Raw genomic sequence first — 20,580 nt, 5'->3', positions numbered from 1 at the left:
CACAAACACTCGTTATTCATTCATTTCAAAATGCAAATTAGTGTCCCTAATATTATATATCCCATGTGTCCCGTGTGTTGGAGGGATTTTATTTACCTTTATCTAGTAGTAGTAGTAGCTTCCTACCAGACAGCTGCAGAGAAAACAGAAAATGATCAGTCTTTATGTTAAAGGGTAACTTCTTGAGTGGGGAAATTATGGTGCAGCCTTGTTGCTCTGCTGGCGACTACAGCGCGCTCGCTCAATACTGGAGCACTGACTAAAATGTTTTCCTAATTAGTCACATAGACACAAAAACATGGGAAAATAGGGTCCTGGTTGAAAAATACCTTTGTTAGCCGTCAAGCTAAGCTAACCAGTGGCTGGCAGTAGCTTCACAGAGTAGCCCACAGACATGAGACTGGTATTCATCTTCTCATTAATGCTCTACAAAGACATGTATTCCACCACATCTACAATAGTATATGAGATTTCTAAAATAGGCCTTTTTTCACATAAAACATTTAGACATGTCACAGCAGGAAAAGCACTGGTGTAAATAATAAAATTAATGATGAAATTGTAAACCATTTAGCTACTTCAGTTTCAGGATCCTGGTGTTGTGCATGCTGGCTCACTGGCATGACTTACTGGGACTATTTCATTCTAAATGTCTGTTGCAAAAAGGGTCCATTTTCAAATAGCAGTCACTCAGTTAAAATATGCAGTCAAGTCAGGTAAATCACATAAATATTAGTATCAATATTAAAAATATCAGACCAGAAACAGTGTACATTACTTCCATACCTCTGAACAAACCTGAGTAGTATTTATAGGAAAAAGCAGTTTAAAGATCCCAGTCTCCCTGTTGTTTCATAGAATAGGCTTTTTGCCCTAAACATATCATATGCCTTTATCAACTACTGTTAATCAAATCGTCTTTGCACAAAAAAGTCTGTTTAACACAAGCCAGAAAAGAAAAGCACGTCCTTTTGGAAAGACAGCTCACTCCCATGGCTCTCTGTAAATCAAAAAGCCTCCTCTTATCTTTTGATAGCTAAAACATGCAAGCAGTGCAGGCACTTGGCTAGCTCACATAATTCCCATCAGTTACTCCAAGAAATACTTCCGCCTCTCTAAATCGAGGGCAGCTGACGAGACACAGACTGATCTTGGCACAATGGAGTTATTTTATGAATGACATCTGGATAACAAGAACACCTGCACTTGGTGACCCTGCTGGAGCAGAGGAAGAATGACGTTACGGAGGGATTTAAGTGGACTGAAGCTGACTTTGTGTAAGATGTGGATGATAAGGAATTTTGTTGTTTGTGTGCTTTGCCAGAATTTACAGCTGAAACACTGTCAGCGATTAAACCTGTCTGCACCTGGCAAAATGAAGCTTGTTTATCCAAGGTCATGCAGTGACGTAGTAGTTCAGTGCAGGGGTGTTGATCGTCTGGCATATGACCTTTGCCCTATTTGTCTTTTTCGCTCTCCCACCTTTACGGGCTATTTGTAAGTAAATGAACACAAAATGATCTTGAAGTACTCAAGTAATGCATTCTCTAAAGCTGAGGCAGTTTAAAGTTCACATTTGCATCCCAGAACTACTGAACATCTGTCATGTCTGACCGATAGCCGTTTCTATTTTTCCAAGGTGCACAATGCAAAAGAGGAAATTGCTCAAAAAACTAAGAAAACGAATAGTTCATATCAAACAGAAACAATTAGTAAAAATGTCTACCAACATTCAACAGTTGTCTTTCCCTATGCAGTAAATGTGTCAAATTCAAAATTTCCTTTGGTCAAATCTCACACCACTTTTACTACTCTAAAAAGTATGCAACACATGGCATGAGTTTACAATTAATACTCCCAGTAGGCTAAAAACACTTTTCAACTGGATTTATGCAAACGTGAAAATCTGCTGTGCTTGGCCTCTGCTCTTTAAAAGGTGAAAAACATATCAGTGAATTGAGAGTGACATTTCCCCCTTTGTTGTAAAAGATGACCTGAATGGAGCCAATGTCAACTGAGCACCACTAGAGGCCAATATCCAACCATGATGGGGTGGAGAGACGGGCGAGATGATGTGTCACTATGTGACTGTAAAAGTTTCCAGTGAAACCAGACTGTTTCAGTTGGTGTGACATGTCTTCCAGGTGGGGGACCTTCACCTCCTGTTCCAACTGCAATGAAAAACACTGCTGTCATGTATAATTAGCCACCACTTGTAAATCACTTTGATTCTTGTACGCGCGCACGCACACACACACACACAACACGTCTCATGTATGTTAAATTTAGCATGGCTAAGTACATCTCATGTCAGTAACTGGATATCGTGGTCAGCTAGGCTTCCTCTCTATGTGGCTGAAGACTGTTGGATCTCTACGTTATTTGAAGCCTCCTCACACACACTGAAACCAGACTCCAGAAATACTGAATGTCGTGGATCATTTTTTTTTATTTAGGTCCAGGTAAAGTTCAAATTAAACTTGGTTTAAGTCTAAAATAATTTATCAAATTTCTTGATATATCTCTCCAATTTAGGCTTTTGGAAACAAAATATCATTTAAAATGGTAGGTATTAAAGGGGTATAAAACTTTTGTGAATTGTGTGATTTTTTTCAAAATGCTTTTCTTAGAATTTTTCCCTGAAGTCAAAACAAACCTGAACTTCATTTTAATCCAGAGAGCAACAGCATGGATATGATGTATGTATGTAAATGTTTGCATGTAAATTTAATACAATCCAGCAGTGATAGAAATAGCTCAATAAATCAATAAACGTATCTTTAAACAGTTCTCTGATGTCAGTCTATATGACAGAACACTAACATTTCAAGTTGCTGTGGTGAGCCAGTTGAGAGGAAGTGGTACCATGCAACCTGAACTTACAAAACTAAAATGGCTGTTATGTCATGACATACTTTTACTGAAAGCGTTCACCATTTATTTAATATATAGCGCAATACAAAATGTACTTTTCCACTTTAATTCAAGACATTTTCCAAGCCAGATACAAAAAAGTATCATTCCACTTCCACTAGAATAAGGGTAAACATGAAATAGATGACTTTTTTATTATTTCATTGTAACGTCAAAGGAAATAAAAATCTCTGCTCTGTATTAATAGTCCTTGTTCTTCACAGGGCAGGATTTCCAAATCACATCTGGCCATACAATCATGTTTTCCTCATTGGTAACTAATTGGATGCCAGTGACTCAGATAGGGAGTTGGAATCATTTATTTAACAAAAATGATCCAGTTGCAGCTTATTTCATCCCTATCACTGTGTCCTTGAGCAAACATGTACAAAGGAAACAACATTCTTGATTGAACTGTGTGTACGTATGGACAATATCTAAATAAATGAGGAAGGGCAAACTTGGACCCAGATCTTCTATGTGGACTGAACCTTTTCAGTGCCCCCCACTTAACCTAATGATTTTACCTTCAGTCTTGTTTTACCTGAACTATTGCACAACAATACAAGGATAACAAATATTGGTCAAGAAGATAAAAAGCACAGTAAAATATATTATTTCACACTGCATAAATCCACCCATAACCCCAAAATTACCCACTGGCCCATGGGCTGGGTACCGCCTCTCTATATGAACAACAACACAAACAAGACTGCCTCCTGGTGGCTAAACAGGAGATCAGTGCATGCTGCTGCTAATAACAGCTAGTAAAACAGTAAATAAGGCATTAATTTATACATCACACATTTCATAATTGCAAATAGCGCTTGACAGTTCTCCACTAACAACTGAGGGTATTTTACAGATTTTTTTAGCAATCAATATTTTACAGACAATAGACATATTGTCCAAATCATGTCAAGTGGAAGAAAAAAAAAGTTATTTTCTCCCTTTTTTAATGGGGGGGGGGGGGGGGGTGATGATAAAAAACAATGGAGTTCAATAGATGAAGAGGACTCGGGTGCGGGGCAAGGTGGACAAGGTGTCAGCCATCTTGCGGATTCTGGCATAGTTGATGAATCCTCGCAGAAAGAGCAAGGAGCCTGAGGAGCAAAATACGGGACAGTCAGAACTACACAAGTACAAGTGCTATAGGGAACAACAACTCCATATCAGGACTTGGCAGCAGTGATAAATGTGAGGTCTGTTTGGTATGAAATAGATGAAATAGATAAAATTATTATCGTATAATAACACAATATTTAATATTAACTATGCTGCTGTAACTATTCTGTAATGTATTTAAAGCATATGACGCCTCAGTGCTGTTGTAATGGAGCTGCAGAGAACTGAAATGCATCACAGGCAGGACAAAACCATTCGAGTGATTTAAATTCAGAGGCTGGCTACTTACCCAACATCAGGAACACCCACCACAGCCAGTACTGTCCATCAAAGTAACCGGGGAAATATGTGGAGAACTAGAAACCCAACAGAACGACAGAAATGACTGGTTAGAATAAATATGGCCTGCACTGGTTTCACTCAAAGAACTCCTGCATTTTAGAGATCCTTCTAAGAGATCTTTGAGGAAATAGTGCAGCGCCAAAAAGCCAACCACTACAGAAACAACATTAAAATACCAGAGTGGTGTTTGGGGCTTTTGAGTTGTTGTGCGTACATAAAACCACATTTTATGTGTTTGTATGTGTGCTGTGTAATGTCTGTGTTTGTGTGTGTGTGCTCCTCTTCTTACCCTGACTATGAGGATCCATTTAATAAGGGACAGGCCAAAGCCTGAGATAGCCCCGTAGCGGCCAGCTGCTGAGGTGGTCAGACAGAAAGACAGGAAGAAACCGATCCAGTTGAACAGGAATGCCACTGGACAAACGATGGAGAGAAAGCAGAGGGAAAGTGTCATCAGAACGAGAAAAAAACAAAAAACTGAAAAAAGCAGTAAATTAATTTTTCTCAAATATGAGAAGATGTCATTTCTGCACAAATCTAGTTGGAGAAGACAAGAGCTGAAGATGACAATGTGGGTAAGAAACAAAGGAGGAGTAGATTGGGTAACTAACTGAAAAAAGTGAGCATGAAGATTCCATCATTTCCTATCCTCAGCTGATCAGCATCTTCAAAGTCGTCTCTGGCCACAAAGTCTTCATCCTGTGATAGAGAAAGCCACAGAAGAGCAAAAGGCACTAAGACAATTTCACCACAGCACAGCCAGGCAATAGCAGAGTTTTCCAGGGCTTTACTTACTCACTTATGTGAAAATATTTCGAGTTTGTTTTATTGTAACCAATTTATTATTATTTAAAGTGCAATGTAGTGACTTGACATCGAAGTGAACTGTGATTAAGCACTGGCAAGCACCTGCAAGTGGAAACCAAGCTGTGCCGACAACAGAGAGCAAACACAGCACAAACAACCAACACACCAATGGAACCATCACAACATAGCAAGCCCATTTAATTACTTCATCATTATCACTTTACCCAAAGGTCTGGAATCTACTTCGATGTAGGACATCAGAGGAACTAGTAGATTTTGTATAACTATCAACTACGCACTAGCTAGCACTCTAAATGCACAAACATACAAGAAGGGTGGGGTGCTGAATACACAAAACACTGTAGGTACATCTGTGTTTTCACATACCACACACGGACCAAATACACTTCCTCTCATAAGACACTCTCCCAGTTACCTCCAGTGAACTGCGAATTACATCGTCAAAAGTCTCCAGGTGTTCCCTGTGCTGCGGCTGCTGCTGAGCGCAGCGTGTGGCAGAGAAACACAACACCAACAATCAAACAGGGTGGCCTCACATGCAGCGAGGCATCACAGTGACCACTAGAGGTCAGAGACGAGATGTTCACTTTTCAGTTGATTTGAAATTTAAACAGAAATAGTAGTTGTTAAAGGCAACTATGTATAAATTTCTGATGCTGAGCAAGAGAGAGACTCAGACATGGGTTTTGTGTATGAGCTGCTCGTGACAAGCCTCACACACACACACACACACACACACAGTGAGATTACCGGTGTCTTTTTCACACAGTCCCTTTCAGGCGTTAAATTAAAATTAATTGCATGCTGTAAAAGTTCCGTTGTGCTTTGTCCTACGTAAATAAAAGGACTACATAATAATTGGAAAAGAAATGTTTGTGTTTATAAAAGAACACCGATGTTTCACTAAGTAATCATACCATTAAAGCTTTGGAAATGTTGAATGTGTCTAATATCAAAAACAATATCTTAACAAAAATTTACTTAAAATAATTTATTTTTAAAAGGTTGCATCAGTAAGGCATGGTCTTTATTAACAGTTGCAGCCATGGAAAACTAACACATCAGAAAACTCATGTCCTCCTCCACAAGCCCGATAGCTTGCTTACACTGAAAATCTTACCCCGTGTGAGGCGTCTGATATAGAGATAAGTCCAAAGGCTGCATATAATAACACCCAACATCTGTAAATTCTACACTGACAGACCATACCTCATCACCACAGAAAAACTGGCTGATGTGTGGTGGCCAAACCAAACATACATAACACTAAAAACAGTAGCTTCTGTTGCTTTAGCTACGTCACAGATTAAAATACATTAAATGAATATGTATGTATAATACATAAAATTCAAGGCATCAGTACAGAATATATATATATATATATTTTGTTTTTTTTTCATGTTTCAAATGCTGCACATTACTTAGATTTGGGGAAAACAAACCCAGGTGCAAAATACACAGATGGTTGTTCAGATGGAAGATTGAAGCATTTGTAACAGAAAAACACCGGCACCTGTGAGACAGACTGTGGTCATTATGTGCAAAAATATTACTGAATGGCCTTTAACATGACTATATAATTAGAAATGCATTGTTATTGTCCAACCCAACAAGTCTGGCAGCAGTTCATGTAGGAATAACTGAGACACAATTAGATATGTGAAGTACATACACAGTTCTGAAGACTAAAAAAAAAAAAACAGGGTAACAGGGTGCTAAGCACTTCCTGCCTTGCAGACAACACAGGAAGTGTTTGAGCAGAAGTTACAGTGTGTGTGTTTGTGTGATGGTGTACATAGTGAATGTGACCACAGGCATTAAAGGAAAAAAACATGACACTCACTCTTCCGGTTACCAGGGGAAGAGCAGTCTCTGCCTTGGTTCTTTCTGCTTCATCATAGGAAGGTAGCGTAGTCGCTACGTTGTATGATGGGGGCTTGGGGAAAGCCCCGTCTTCCTTGTAGTCAAAGTAGGCTGAAGAAGAAACACAATTTTCAAACACAGAGGCAGAAGTCTTACAAACACAAAGTCTTATTTCACATTGGCAGGCAGCTGACTAGTAACTGCATCTCATATTTGCTGCCACTGCCAAAACTAAAGCCACTATTTAATATGTGTTTTTGTTCTTGTGCTTTGTCACTACAAGCAGCGCTGGAAGCATAGGCTGGAAGTGGAAACATCCTCAAGACTTGAAGGTGATCTTTGAACTACAATTTCCTACAAATCTCCACTAGCAAAAAACAATTGACCAATTACCTCATTACATTATAATAAATGTGCTGTTTATGCAAACATTGTGTGAGATTTTGCTCAGTGAGAAAATGTTTGAATGCCTCTATAGTGGTAATATAATTCGGAAGTTATGATCAACTATTTTTTACTACTGTAACTAAAAGACCTTCTGAAAGCACCCAGGTCTTCATGAAAGGGTGAATCCTGAGTGTTTCAGTGTACAAAACAGTCAGCTAGCAGCTTCTCATTTTTAGCCGGCACAGACCGTCACTTGACATACATCGCTGTAAGAAGATGTCACTAATAAATGTTTATTCTGTGAGTAACGTGATGACATGGCACAAATTTAACTTGGTTGTTGCATGTTTGTGTGCCATCTGCAAGCCGGTGTTTGTACTTTGCTAAAGATCATTTAGGAGGTTAAAGTAGCATCACTCTATAACACACTCTGTACGGTACGGCTGCAACGATTAGTCGACAACGTCGATTATAAAAATTTGTTGACGTGAAATTTCATTGACGACGCATCGTTACAAAGATGCCGTTTAAGGGAGAGAGGGGCAGTATCGCTTCCACTGTCTGCCATGACTGCTTGACTGTAAGACTACTCACAAAGAAGAAATCATGCAAGAAGCGAAAGCAACAGAGAAAGAGGCTAAAAGCAGAATGGTGTTTTGTTTTATAGTAAGTTTTATATGCTATTTCATCACTAAATGCAATTTTGAGAAGTTTTGAGGTGAGAAATCAACTGTGTAGAACAATAATAATAATAATAATAATGAATATTGGCAATGGGAAATCCAAAATGTGCTAACACATTTTCGGGGGTTGAGAAGCTCCACAAGCGCCCGACCAGTCACGCCCACGGAGCGCTCTGGTCCCAGTTACTCAGACCACTGCAGCAGCAACAACAAAGCAGCAACAACATAGGAAAGGCCACAACTGTAAGATAGTTTCAATGTTCATACCTCTGTTATTCTGTCGTTACAATCTGAGTAATGGTTTAACATTTTAAAGTAAATCAAGAAACATCTGGCTCGTGATGTAACTTACAGAACATATTCTCCACATATAAGCATAAAAATAAACTACAGAAGTAGTATGAAAGGGGACTGTTGCTTTATTATTCTAAAAAGAAATTACATTGTTAGTGTACAGTTGTTGTTATAGTACTTGCTTTTAATGTGCTTTTATTTTATATAGTTCCAGAGAAAAAAATCTTTGTTAAAAAAGTTTTAAAGTTAAATCAGATTATGAGGTTATTGTGATAAATCCTGGCTGTTATTTTGGAGCAGCTCCATAGTTGTAGTGCATTCTTGGTTTTGAGGTCTCATGGATGATGCTGGCTAAGAGAACGCTCTATTAGTTGTGTTAGCAAACACGTTAAGTGCAATAGTAAATCAGTGAATTATAGGAGTATCCTACACTGTCTTGTCTTCTTCCCCATTTCCCCCTTGGTGTTGATACTAGTGTTCATTCTGAATAGTAAACCTTGTTCACTTAATAGTAATGTTAGCTAGTTAGGCTGTGTGTTGGAGATCAGTAATTCAGTTGAAAGATCTTCCAGTTTTACTCAACTTTTACACATTTCATAGCAATTATTTAAGCTCATCAACTTTATAGTTTTGAATAAGGGCTTTCAGTATTTGGATCAAGATGCTTGTTATGTCTTAGGCTTCAGCTGTTATTTCAGTAATACTTATTTAATCAAAAATATGGTATATACAAGTATTGGATCAGACTCAGGATCAGCAGACAACTAATATTACTTGGATCAAGATCAGAGCCAAAAAAAACCCTGATTTTGACATCCACAAAGGAAGAATTTATTACAGACCTGTGTGTTAGTTTACCTATCAATTTATTTAACCTTTTTCGGGCTGCAAAGTGTATACAGCAATTATTAAGATATCAGACGTCCCTTACGATGCCTTCATAATAGTCTCATTTATTATTGAATGGCCCAATGTTGGATCAATGTATAGGGCCATGTTGGGCCATGGGGTGGTGATAGCGCATAGATAAGATGCTTGTGGGAGACCTGGGTTCAATTCCCACTGTAAGACATCCACCATTGTGTCCCTGAGCAAGACACTTCACCCGTGCGACCTCTGACATGTATAGCAATTGTAAGTCGCTTTGGATAAAAGCGTCAGCTAAATGAATAAATGTAAATGTTACCAATGGTTCCACCTGTGCAGACAAACACAAATGTGATGCCCCAATATGCCACCAATGCAAATGACCTAAGTATCAGGGAAACATCTGGATGAGTCACAGTCTTACCAGCATTGTCCGCCGCTATGCTGCTGTATGGGGGTGGAGCGTCTGCTGCTACATGTGAATTTTCTTCTGGGTCCTCCTCATTGGGCAGCTGTTGGGGTGACAAACCACTTCCTGGTTAATTTAAGGCTACAATGTACTGGTGGCAGGACTTGCTGCTCTGACACAGATGCTTTCAGATAAAGAACGCTCACTGTGTAGTATTATATGTTTACCGCAACACCCTGAACTGTTTAAAAGAAGTTACAAAGTAAGCATAGCATCAGAGGCCCACATCAAACAAGTTTTTCAAGCAAATCTACCCCTCACTTCTGATTCAGCTAAACAAGATTTAAATAAAACCAAGTCCATTTTATCAATTAATATCAGTGTCAGTTTCTAGAAAGGCAAGTGAGATGGTGCTGAATACCAAGTAATAAGTCTGCTACACTGGATTTGCAGAGGTATAAATTACAGGTTAACGCCGCCACCTTTGTTTTCCCTTTGGTGTGGGTGACACTTAATATTTCAGATCCCATCGTTTCCTATAATTTTCTAGAAAGGAACTGATATGCCACCGTAAAGTCGTAGGATTACATTACTGGGAAAATGGGGGACAGTGGTAAAAGTTAACTAGCACATTTCCAAATAATTAACTCCAATTGCTGGAGTAACCTGCTAAAGCTGATGATGCACAGAGCAACTTTTAGAGCCCCTTCCCCCACCACTCCGCCACCCGCCCTACGGCTATCCGTTCAAAATGTAGTCGGACTTGCCACCAGCAACATTGCCCAGCAACATTGCACAGCAACATTGCTCAAAAAGTTGCCCCGTGTATCATCAGCTTAAGTCTTTTAGTGAGTCAGATCACCTGAACGTGCAGAAATATTATATTTGTCTACAGGGATGCTTCAATGTAAATGGAGGGTTAATAATACCCAAATTTATGGTGAATTAATATTTACCAGGGTGAAAAATAACTAATTATTTTAAAGGGACTTCTTCTGGAAAATAACAACTGCTTTTAAACTCACTCACACACCAAACTCATCTCAGGGAACTGTCGCTCTCAACTCTCGCAGTGTTCCTCTTTAATAAGTCAATCAAGTAGCATCATCGTTTCATGTAAGATACAATTTACCATTTCACTCTAAGACATTTTCACTGTTTTTTAAATGCATTAACTATCCTTTATACAGCTTCTACTTCCACTCAGATCATCATATTCACTTGTTGTTTTAAATTGTGCATAGAATCTTTAAAGAAATAAGGAGATGTGCATTTACGTCTAAAGCACCATTAGAATAGGGCTAGGTGATGTTATCACAAAAAACAAAAAAAAATCCATATAGATAATTATCACAATAAATGTCAAATCATTATTTCTTTCAAGTTAAAAGGATTTTTGTCCCTGAGTGAAAGTTGAAGAAACCAGATGGTTAATTGTAGTTTTAAATTATTCTTTAAGGTCAGAACATGATATACACTTAATGCCAAACAATGGATCATTTCACCAATCTGTGGTAGAACATTCAAAACAATTTTGATAAAATGTTTTTTTTCAACAAATATGCATGAGTAAAATTAAGTTATTAAGTTATTCGGTTCCTTTTCCTCAAGAAAATAAATAATAATAGAAAAATGCTACTTTGTTCGTGATTAACATTAATTAAAATGTATTAACCATTTGTTATATTGTTATTGAGGAAACTTATATCAGAATAATTATTATTATTGTTTTATGTCCCAGCCCTAATCAGAGTGAGTGAACACACCCACTGCTGTAACTGTTTGGTCCTGTGCTATCCAAACACTAACATTAGCATACAAAGGTCGTCGAAAGGGTTGTTTTAGCTGTAACGTTAACACCTTGCTTAGCATTCGACAATGCTAACTAGGCAGCGTGCAGTTTGCTGGCAAGCTTTCCTGACATAACTCAACGCTCGCCACCCTCAAACAATCATAGACAAAACGCTACAACAGGCAATCAAGTTAAGGTCCTGTAACGTTAGCTTTAACTACACAGCTAACGAGAAAACGCTGGCTAGTTAGCGTGCTGTTAACTGCCAGTTTAACTCGATGACAATAACGAGGTTTATCACGATAAAATTAACACAGTTTCCTTGAATAGGAAACCGTCGTTTTCCGGAAGGCGAGCTTCAGCAGTCAGTTAGTCAGCATCATAATGCTAACAGTACACAGTCGACGTTAGTCAGTTATGTTCAATCTCAAACATGGGATTCTCATACCTGCTGATATCTGGCATTGGGTTCGGCCATTCCGGTTTGAACGGCTAGTAATCAACAAGAGAGGGAACACGCCGCCGAGACACACAACGAAATTATATAACAGTAACGTGACAGACTGTAAACTCAGTCCTCGCTTCAATGAACACCCTTTCTTCCTGCCTTCCTCGACTGCTCAGCTCTCACACCACTGTCAATTTACAGTCTTGGTCATGGGTAAAAACAAAAACATACGGCTTCCTGTTAGTATTGTAGAATAAAGTACATATTGAGAACAGTAGGCAGCATCATTACAAATATATCGAGCTATTTTTAGCGAAGTAATAGGTAGCCTCCAGCACCAATAACCGGTTTATTCAGTAATCTCTTCCTCGCTAAGAATCATCATCTTTGGGTTTTTTTAAATACACTTCCTGTGCTTTTATTATGAAAACCGAAACCGACCAGTTTCTTCTTCATTCTCGCTAACTTGACGCAGGTCTTTCTCGCCATTCGTATGACGTCATTGGCCATAACAAACGCTTTACCGCCCCCCTTTGAAACAAAGTGAAACACAACCTTCAATATAAAAAAACCCGGAAAATTTAAATACTAAAGTTAAGAAATAGTTATCAAACACAGTGTACTTTACAGTAACTGTTATATGCAGCTGTCTTGGAAGACATTTCTGGTTCTTGTCTTGAAAACAACTGCCAACCCAGCATCAAACACAAGGGATCACAGGTAAAATACAGTAGGCTTATGTGTAATTAATTGGAGACACTACCAACAATGTCACACTATTATCAATTATTTTGAAACATATTGTTTTCGGTTTGGATGTGACTTGAATAAGTAGGCCTAGATCAGCAGTTGGACAAGCAGATTAGGCTACTGGAAGCAAACAATGAGAAGAATGACAACTTGTACCTGGCACATATAAAGTGTTCAGTTTGAAACAATGATACTGAAAATAATCTATTTCAATGTGTTTACCCTACTCTTACACAGTAATGTTCTCACTAGTTACAGTAACTTTAAACTATAAAATGTGAGAAACTGACATTAATACCTATCTTCAGATTTATGTGGCCATCTTCATGCATTTTTAACTCATGAACATCAGTCAATAGTACATGACTTAACAGTATGTATAGCCTATGTCACTTAATATATTCTTTAATTCACTCTCAGAATAGTTCATCCTTGTGCAATAAAAACAAAAAACAAATGGGTATTGTAAGGCTTTATTGTATCTTTATCTAAAATAAAAAGACAACAACAATACCTGCGACACTTTGTATGCAAGCTCAAGTGTTGGAGAAGTGAAACTGAATTCTAGTCAAGTTTCTGAGGTTTCTGGTATTTAAGGAGCACAGGGTAAGTGGTGCCTATGTGCTTTTGGTTGTAGTGGTGGCAAACAATCTCCACATCGTATAAACTGAACTGGACTTTGACACGCTCGTTGGGCGAGGTGAGGAAACACAGAGTGTAGAGGGCGAACTCGAACTCGGGACTGACGCCGATGAAGATGCTGCCCTTGGGCTTTATACCGTCCTTCCAGCTGAACTGTAGCGCCAGGATATGTTTGTTCTCGTCGGGCTGCAGTGAGAGAGAGAGAGGGGGGAAAAAAGGCAAATGATGAAACAGAGGAGGCGAGGGATGGAGGAACAAGTAGGACTGTTTGATGAAGGCAGCTGTGGGCTAATTTTCATCAGTCTGAGGAGAAGAGACAGGAAAGACAGAAGTGTGAAAGATGTTTGAGGCGTCAGCATGTCATTATTAGGCATAAACATGAGCCAAGAGTGAGACAACAAATTAAACTTAGATGTAACAAATACATAACCATATATTTACTACCTTATAATGTTTATGAGTAGCTCATCATTGTGACTTTTTATCAAATAATTTTTACTTCATGAATCAAAATCTTTGACATATATCATAATTTTGACTTACTAAGTCATACAAATGGCTTACCATTACTATTTTTATGTTTATCATCCATACAATTTCATCTGTTGTCTTCTCCTGGTGGAAATGTGCTTCCATATATGAAGAGATACACCCATATTTGGGAAGATTTCCCCATTGGTCAACTTTATCCTACAGTATTTGCATCCCTTGAGTCTAGTGATGCAAATACTGTGGCATGTAGGAGCCTATGGCATACTTGCAAACTGCAAAGGGTATTGGTGGAAATTATTAAAAATAGGATATGAAAATGTAGCACTGTTTCAAACCACAGGAGACTCTGTTGGATGTTTAAATAGAAAATGGGAATGTGTCGTAACTTACCTCAAATTGTTCCAAACATAAACCTGGCTACATGAGCTACAATGAGTAAAGACTTCATATTAAAAAAATGTCTGCACACATCATTTAACTTTTTTTCATTAGCATACTCATTGGCCGTGGATAACTTTGAGCCTTGGTGCATTCCATTTAATGTTTGTACCTCAACGTAAGCACTGAGCAGGAAGCAGGGCGCGAGTGATCTACTGGAAACACACAGATGACTTTGCATAGATTCTATCACTTACAAATTTTACATAAACATAATAAACGTGTGCTCAGGTTAGACAGAGCAAACGACGAGAGAGCAAACTTGATCGTAGCAAGATGTGATGTTTCTGATCAATGTGCAAGAACAACGATGAGAGCAACACTACAAAGAATGCACGGCAACTTGGGGAGACAGAGGAGATGAGAGAAGAGGGAAGTTAAATGTGACGGGAACATTTAGAAATGGAGGATCTGTATATATTATGAAACTATAACTATATGAAATTTAAAGTGTGTAGCCTTAAAAAAGACAAACCCAGGATTTCTCAGGTAAAAAAGGAAGCTGAATACATTTTTAAATACTTGGAAAATACAATAATGTTTATCCTATATTATACAGATATAGTAGTGCTGAAAATATGTTCTTGCCCCATTTTGGCCAATCTCAAAGCAAGAAACACACAATAACACTGTACCTGGGGTGAATTTGCATTGACGCTGTAGCCTTTGTAGTCGATGTGCCCCAGCTTTTCTTGTAGGTAGAGCTGGATCCAATTGTGAAAGCCAATGACAGTCCGCCTTCCTCTCGTCTCTCCGACAAACACGTGTTCAAATCCTGAGGAGTCTGGCCTGGTGGGAGATAGGGACACGCCATGTCGTCAGTTATTTTGTCTGAAGGATCTTTTTCACTTGTGTAAATTCATCAGCCCCATTTAAAGGGAGATGGAACCTCAACATAGCAGCTTGGCATCTATGTCATGTGCCGTTTGGTCAAAATGTGGCTGCATCCATCCTGAAAATGCAACAATGAAAAAATGAAATTTCAGCACAGTGATGCTGACTGGATGTGCTACACAGAGCCAGTTTCTCAGAGTAAGACGGTTATCTTCATAGTGCCAGATTCCGCTGGTGACTTTATATTTATGTGCTGTGCCAGATTCCACCCACCTGCTTGATCCTCTCCTCGCATAAAGTTCAAACCAGATCCTGTACAGCTGCTCCTTGAATTGTGTATCATCCGCTGGAGAGAGATGCTTCTCAACCAGGTATTTATGAGCTATCTGCAAACAAACAAGAAGTTCCTATAAAATGTTTACATTTAGGTGGCCTACATCGATCCAGACTGAAATTTCTCAACAACTATTTGATGGATGGCCATGATTGCCATGTATAGACATTCATAGTTCCCAGACAATGATTCAACAACTTTTACTACCCACTGACTTTCATCTAGCGCTACCATCTGGTCAAAAGTTTAATGTTAATTGACACGGTCAACATTATCCTTGCTAAACATCAGCATGTCTGTGAGCATGTTAGCATGCAGACATTAGCATTTAGCTCAAAGCAAAGCTGTGTCTAGTAAAACCTCACAGAGCTCCTAGTATGGCTGTAGACTTTCAGTCTTTACATATCAAACACTCCAGATTGCTAAATGCAGAACTGGGATCAGTTGCCCCCGCCCAATTTACCATCATGTACATTACAAACTGAGGGGCAAAACTGGTTTTGGATCTGCTTTCCCGTAATTGGGGTCCCTACAGGTACCTTCATAGTGGGAGTCTGAATGATGGAATCCAAGAACTTGTGGTTCTCTGCTACCTCCTCTGGGGTTACAATTTCTGGCTCACCAGTGTCACTCTCATAGTTATCCAACAGGGAGATAAAGGCTGCAGAAACAAACACAGACACTCTTCAGAAAAGGGATTTTTTCTATCTGGGACAATACATGATGTCATTTTTCAAAACACATAATATGTTTAAGTGCTGTCCAATCCTACAAACATGGATGTAGTAACGATTATGAAGGAAACTAAGCATGAATACAGAAACCTCCAGCTCAGTATAGTACAGAAAAAGTCTCCTGCCAACTATTACATAATTCAGCTGCTTTTATAGCTCTGTGTGAGGGCACTGCTTTCTCTTTCATGCTACACAAATTACAACAAACATCTGAGAAAACACCACTAGAAAAAAATTGCCTGAGGGAAGCATCCTTTAACAGTTATCATGCGGAGGAAGATGTCAAGGAGAAGAAGTCAGTGATTGGAGAGGAGCATCTTTCTGCACCCAGCTCAGTGGACTCAGTGGCATGTTCTGTGCTTATGCAACATGCCACTGTTCGTCATAAGGAGATTATGAGTAGATGGAAAAGCTTTCCTCTGAAGGGAGGGGACAGAGAGGATAGTATCAAACTGGCAAATGGTGCCGTGGAATGTATGAAGAAATCACATCAATTCAAAACATTCTCTGAAGCAGTGACCCATCCTGAAAATCCAGTCGAAAGGCTGCCTCGTCCCACAGAAACAAGTCAAAGACATGAAGAAAGATACCTCACTGTTGACCAAAATTAAGTCAAATCATGGTGAGCTTGTGTACTAATCCCTTATGCACTTACCTAAAAAAGTCTCCTTTTTGAAAATGTTCTCATCGACAAATGTAAACAGAGGAGATCCTGCTCCATCATTGTTGTCGTTGGCCATGCTGTCTCCAGCTTTGCCCTGCAGCAAGAGGAGAACCACTCATATTTAAAAATTTGACAAACAGTTTTGGCAAATAGTTTATGTAGGCTCACTGCTTCCTGTTTTCCCAAAAACTCTTAATATGCTGTTCAATGAATAACCTTCATACATTTTGTATTCAATCATTTAATGTCTTAAAATAAGTGTTATTGATATTTATTGATTGATTGACATAACCAAGATGCAACAAGTATGCAACTACACATAACAAAATGTTGATGATTAATAAAGAGAGCAGCCTCGTGTCTGTGCGGCGCACCTGCAGAGAGATCCTGTAGTCTTTTCCAGGTTTAAGTCTGTTGATGTCGTTGTCCCATAGTTCTTGCACCATGGCTGACAGCTCTCTGTCACTCTCAATCATGATGTGACCGCTCGGTTGTGCGTATGGTTTGGTTTTTATATATTTCTGTAACAGGAGACAAGCAGTCAATAAAAGCTTCTGCTAGGTTTGACATAAACAATGAGCCTTAGTGGTGGACAGTAACAAAAAGCATATTTGCTCTAGGAATGAACTTAAGTACAATTTTGAGGTACTGGTGCTGGTATATTTTACATGTTTACTTGCATTTGAGAGGGAGATGTTGCACTTTTTTGTTTGATTCGTTTTTACATGCAAAACATCTCATGCACTTTTAGACCTCAGATATATTTTAAGGCAGTTAGTTCTCTCAGACATTGATTCCTTACTAGAATCAAGCAATTTAGCCAACTGTTGGCTGAGTTACTATGGAGAAAAATTTAAATCCCTTGAAGTTGTGTTTTATTTAATAATGTGTTTTCTTCACAGGGAAAAAGTTTCAAAGATAAGTTTCAAAATACATCCGCCTCTCAGAAAATGAGAACACCCTACACAAAGTGTACTGTTGATTATTTACGTTGCATCTCATTTATCCAAAAAGCCAAAAATCTGTGTTTGCACATTTGAGAACTGGTTTTGGCACAAATGTGCACTTGCTCAAACAGTTCTTTTCTCACACACACTGTAAACAGCTCCTCTACACTGCAATTCAAACATTTTCATAATTTATAGGATAATTTGTATAGCAGAATGGTTCTAAACTTTCTTAGCGCTGGCAGGCATTGGTTTGTCAAGGTGATTAACTGGTTAATGAGTTAATACAATGGCTTTTTCTTCGAGGTATCAAGATTGACAGATCAAAAAACAAAAACATAATGTGAGCTGTGTGATTTGGGAGACATGGGAATTGAGTCCCATGTTCTCTTGTACTGTATGTAGTACTGTCATAATTTACTATAAAAGTGAGGATGTTCATTGAAATGGCCAAAAAATAAACATGAATTATTCTGGCGATAGTCTGGTATAGTTAGTCGAAAATTGGAATTGCTGTTTTACATGTTTTTTAAGGCTGTTAACGTTGTCTTTAAATCCTGGAAAAGAAGGCGAGATGGATTATTAGATCAGTGTTTATTCTCCAGTATTATGCAGTACATTTTTTGTTAGTGATTTATAAATTTTGGTGTAGACAGGAAGGTCTGAAACGTGATTGTCAAAATTATTCTAATTTATTTTTGGAGTATTGCTTAAAATTGCCCAGGAATTGTTGTATGCGTGAGACAATAATAAAACATTCATATGTTATCCCTTGTTTAAGATGGCTTTAATTTACATAGCTACCTGTCAGCACTATATGGGGATGTTTGTTTCAGAACTTAAATCTGTGCAGATATGTTAAGTTATGTGGGCCTGTGACAGCATTGTAAAAATACAATGGCTTCCCCAGCCAGACAGAGCCTATTCATCCGACTTAACACTCGAGCACCAGCACACCACTACTGCAATCCACAAAAGCATGGCTTACAACAGATCACACATCCATGGCACCGAACTTCATCATCACCATCCGAGCCCCAGGTCGCATCCCATCAGCCACCACATCAGAAACCACTGACCTCTTCGCGTTGAGTCTTGTCCTGCTTGTATGGTTCAGTCAGGAGAAACTGATGAGTTATTTGAGGGTCAGTGAAGCTCCCCAGGGTTGGTCAGGTGCTGCTGGTGGTGGTTTCCTGTGTTTGTGAGAGCAGGTGTCTTTACCGGCATAGTAACAGTTCAGTCAGTCAGTCATTCGGTTGGGAGGGGGGTGTGGGCGAACAGAGAGCAGGACAGGAGAGAGGGACCATTTTAAAGGGTTATCCCCTGTCAGCAACTCTAGCCAAAGGGATTACACCATGTTGTCGTCTCTTTTCAATCTCAGGCTACAACGTGGGCACTTTGTTTCTTTAGTATTTTTAGTATTTCATTGTTTCGCCCTCTGTCACAGCATAACCTCTGGACTACAGGGTAAATGTGGGATATGTTTCAGGTAATAAGATATTGTAAATTCCATAGGAGTATAAGTGAGCACTTATTTGAACCATAATTATTCTGATTTTGACATTAAATTCTAAATTCTCTTAACTCTTAAGACTATATGTTTGGTCAAATTTGAGGAAAACTTCTAAACAACAATTAATAGTGGCATTTATGCACTACATTAAAAAAAAAAAAGCCTTGTATCGGGTTTGACATAGATCACTGTCTACATTATTTTATAAACATTTGCTTCATTACTTTTAAAACTTTTGAAACATTCTTGTTGAATAACGATATGTTAAACGTTTTATGTAGGCTATTCACACATTTATATGAGCTTTTTAGTTGTTTCTAATATTTTTCTCTGAATGCTGTCTTTATACAACCATAAAAGGAGAGTGGACAAAACATCTTCTTGGCTCCTTCTGTACTTAATTATGTATGGTAGGTGAAAATAAACATACATAACATCATTTTAAATTAGCTTAGAGGAATGGGACTTGAAGTCTTGGTGCTCTAACTCAACTTTGCCCACCTAGTCTAATACTTGGATGAGTCAGCAGTGTCTGTTTGTGTGAGACACAACACAAAATGTGAATTTACGCACTTGTGCAGGTGAAAAACAGCACTGTGATCCAACCGTAGAAAAAGTGAACCTCTGAATGGCTGGAACAAGATCACTTCATGTAAAAGTCACCTAATTGTAATCAAACCTTTTATTTCAGTCAACACGTGAGTTTTTCAATGTAACAAAGGTGGCATATTGTGTCATGTTAATATTCTGTGAAGCCTTAATGTGGTCTATGTTGAAGGCACATATGTGCGAGGAACAACTAAAGAGTGTAACACCTGCAAAAAACTGTCTCATCATGACCCCGGAGCAACTGGAAACAGCATTATTGTTCTGCCACCGGCATTCGTTTCAGTTGGGTGTCCTCTTGCTATAGGAGCAACCACTACTGGAACAGTTCCATAGCAGCTGAACTGACATTACGTCCACCATTTTGTTAGACCTGTTACCAAGCAAATACTGACAGGCGTCTTTCATCTATTTCTTCTTGACTGTCCAGGTTGGAGCATTATCTGTAGCATATCTGTTTTGTATTTTGCTGATTTGTGATTTAGTAGAATTTGATTTTGGTATGGTCAGCTTACTGCTAACCAAGCCAGCCACTATATTAGAGGTAGCTGTCTGGAGCTAATACAATACTCTAAGCAGAAGGGGCCTTAAGCCCTATGATGGGGGTGGTTGGCACTGGTTGGTCTCCATGCACACTGAGTGAAATGTGCAGTGTTAAAAGTGGTAGGATTAGTT

The 20,580-nt window shown here is 38.7% G+C and overlaps 2 protein-coding genes across 3 annotated transcripts; both read right to left on the bottom strand.

Annotated features, from left to right (window-relative positions):
* Nucleotides 1-2,915: 2,915 nt before the first annotated feature.
* Nucleotides 2,916-12,151, bottom strand: LOC119895747 (NEDD4 family-interacting protein 1-like). Of its 2 annotated transcripts, XM_038709046.1 has the most exons (8): nt 11,952-12,151; nt 9,727-9,814; nt 7,052-7,182; nt 5,624-5,683; nt 4,992-5,079; nt 4,670-4,794; nt 4,328-4,394; nt 2,916-4,016 (listed from the first exon to the last, which is right to left on the bottom strand). In XM_038709046.1, the coding sequence occupies exons 1-8, from the start codon at nt 11,979-11,981 to the stop codon at nt 3,913-3,915; spliced, it is 693 nt and encodes a 230-aa protein (XP_038564974.1). In that variant the 5' UTR covers nt 11,982-12,151; the 3' UTR covers nt 2,916-3,912. The 2 variants fall into 2 exon arrangements, with proteins under 2 accessions (XP_038564974.1, XP_038564975.1); XM_038709047.1 differs by lacking the exon at nt 5,624-5,683 and having other exon boundaries at nt 11,952-12,148.
* A 1,013-nt stretch (nt 12,152-13,164) lies between these two features.
* On the bottom strand, nt 13,165-17,315 carry endou2 (endonuclease, polyU-specific 2). The gene is made up of 6 exons (XM_038709399.1): nt 17,214-17,315; nt 16,831-16,933; nt 15,981-16,102; nt 15,381-15,493; nt 14,909-15,062; nt 13,165-13,529 (listed from the first exon to the last, which is right to left on the bottom strand). The coding sequence occupies exons 1-6, from the start codon at nt 17,313-17,315 to the stop codon at nt 13,266-13,268; spliced, it is 858 nt and encodes a 285-aa protein (XP_038565327.1). The 3' UTR covers nt 13,165-13,265.
* Nucleotides 17,316-20,580: the final 3,265 nt, after the last annotated feature.

This window comes from Micropterus salmoides, unplaced genomic scaffold (genome assembly GCF_014851395.1).
Source record: "Micropterus salmoides isolate LMB-PRFRI ecotype aquatic unplaced genomic scaffold, ASM1485139v1 Ms_hic_scaffold_9, whole genome shotgun sequence".
NCBI classification, from domain to species: domain Eukaryota; kingdom Metazoa; phylum Chordata; class Actinopteri; order Centrarchiformes; family Centrarchidae; genus Micropterus; species Micropterus salmoides.
Note: the sequence above shows the minus strand (reverse complement) of the source record. Positions and strands in the feature narration are given on the sequence as shown.

Coding starts and splice junctions, on each gene's coding strand:
- LOC119895747 (XM_038709046.1), bottom strand. CDS start 11,981: ATGGCCGAACCCAATGCCAGATATCAGCAG. Junction 4,795..4,991: donor CTTCATGCTCACTTTTTTCA/GTTAGTTACCCA, acceptor TCGTTTGTCCAG/TGGCATTCCTGTTCAACTGG. Junction 4,017..4,327: donor GTGGGTGTTCCTGATGTTGG/GTAAGTAGCCAG, acceptor TTTGCTCCTCAG/GCTCCTTGCTCTTTCTGCGA.
- endou2 (XM_038709399.1), bottom strand. CDS start 17,315: ATGATTGAGAGTGACAGAGAGCTGTCAGCCATGGTGCAAGAACTATGG. Junction 16,103..16,830: donor CAAAAAGGAGACTTTTTTAG/GTAAGTGCATAA, acceptor TTGTTTCTGCAG/CCTTTATCTCCCTGTTGGAT. Junction 13,530..14,908: donor TCAATGCAAATTCACCCCAG/GTACAGTGTTAT, acceptor CTCTCACTGCAG/CCCGACGAGAACAAACATAT.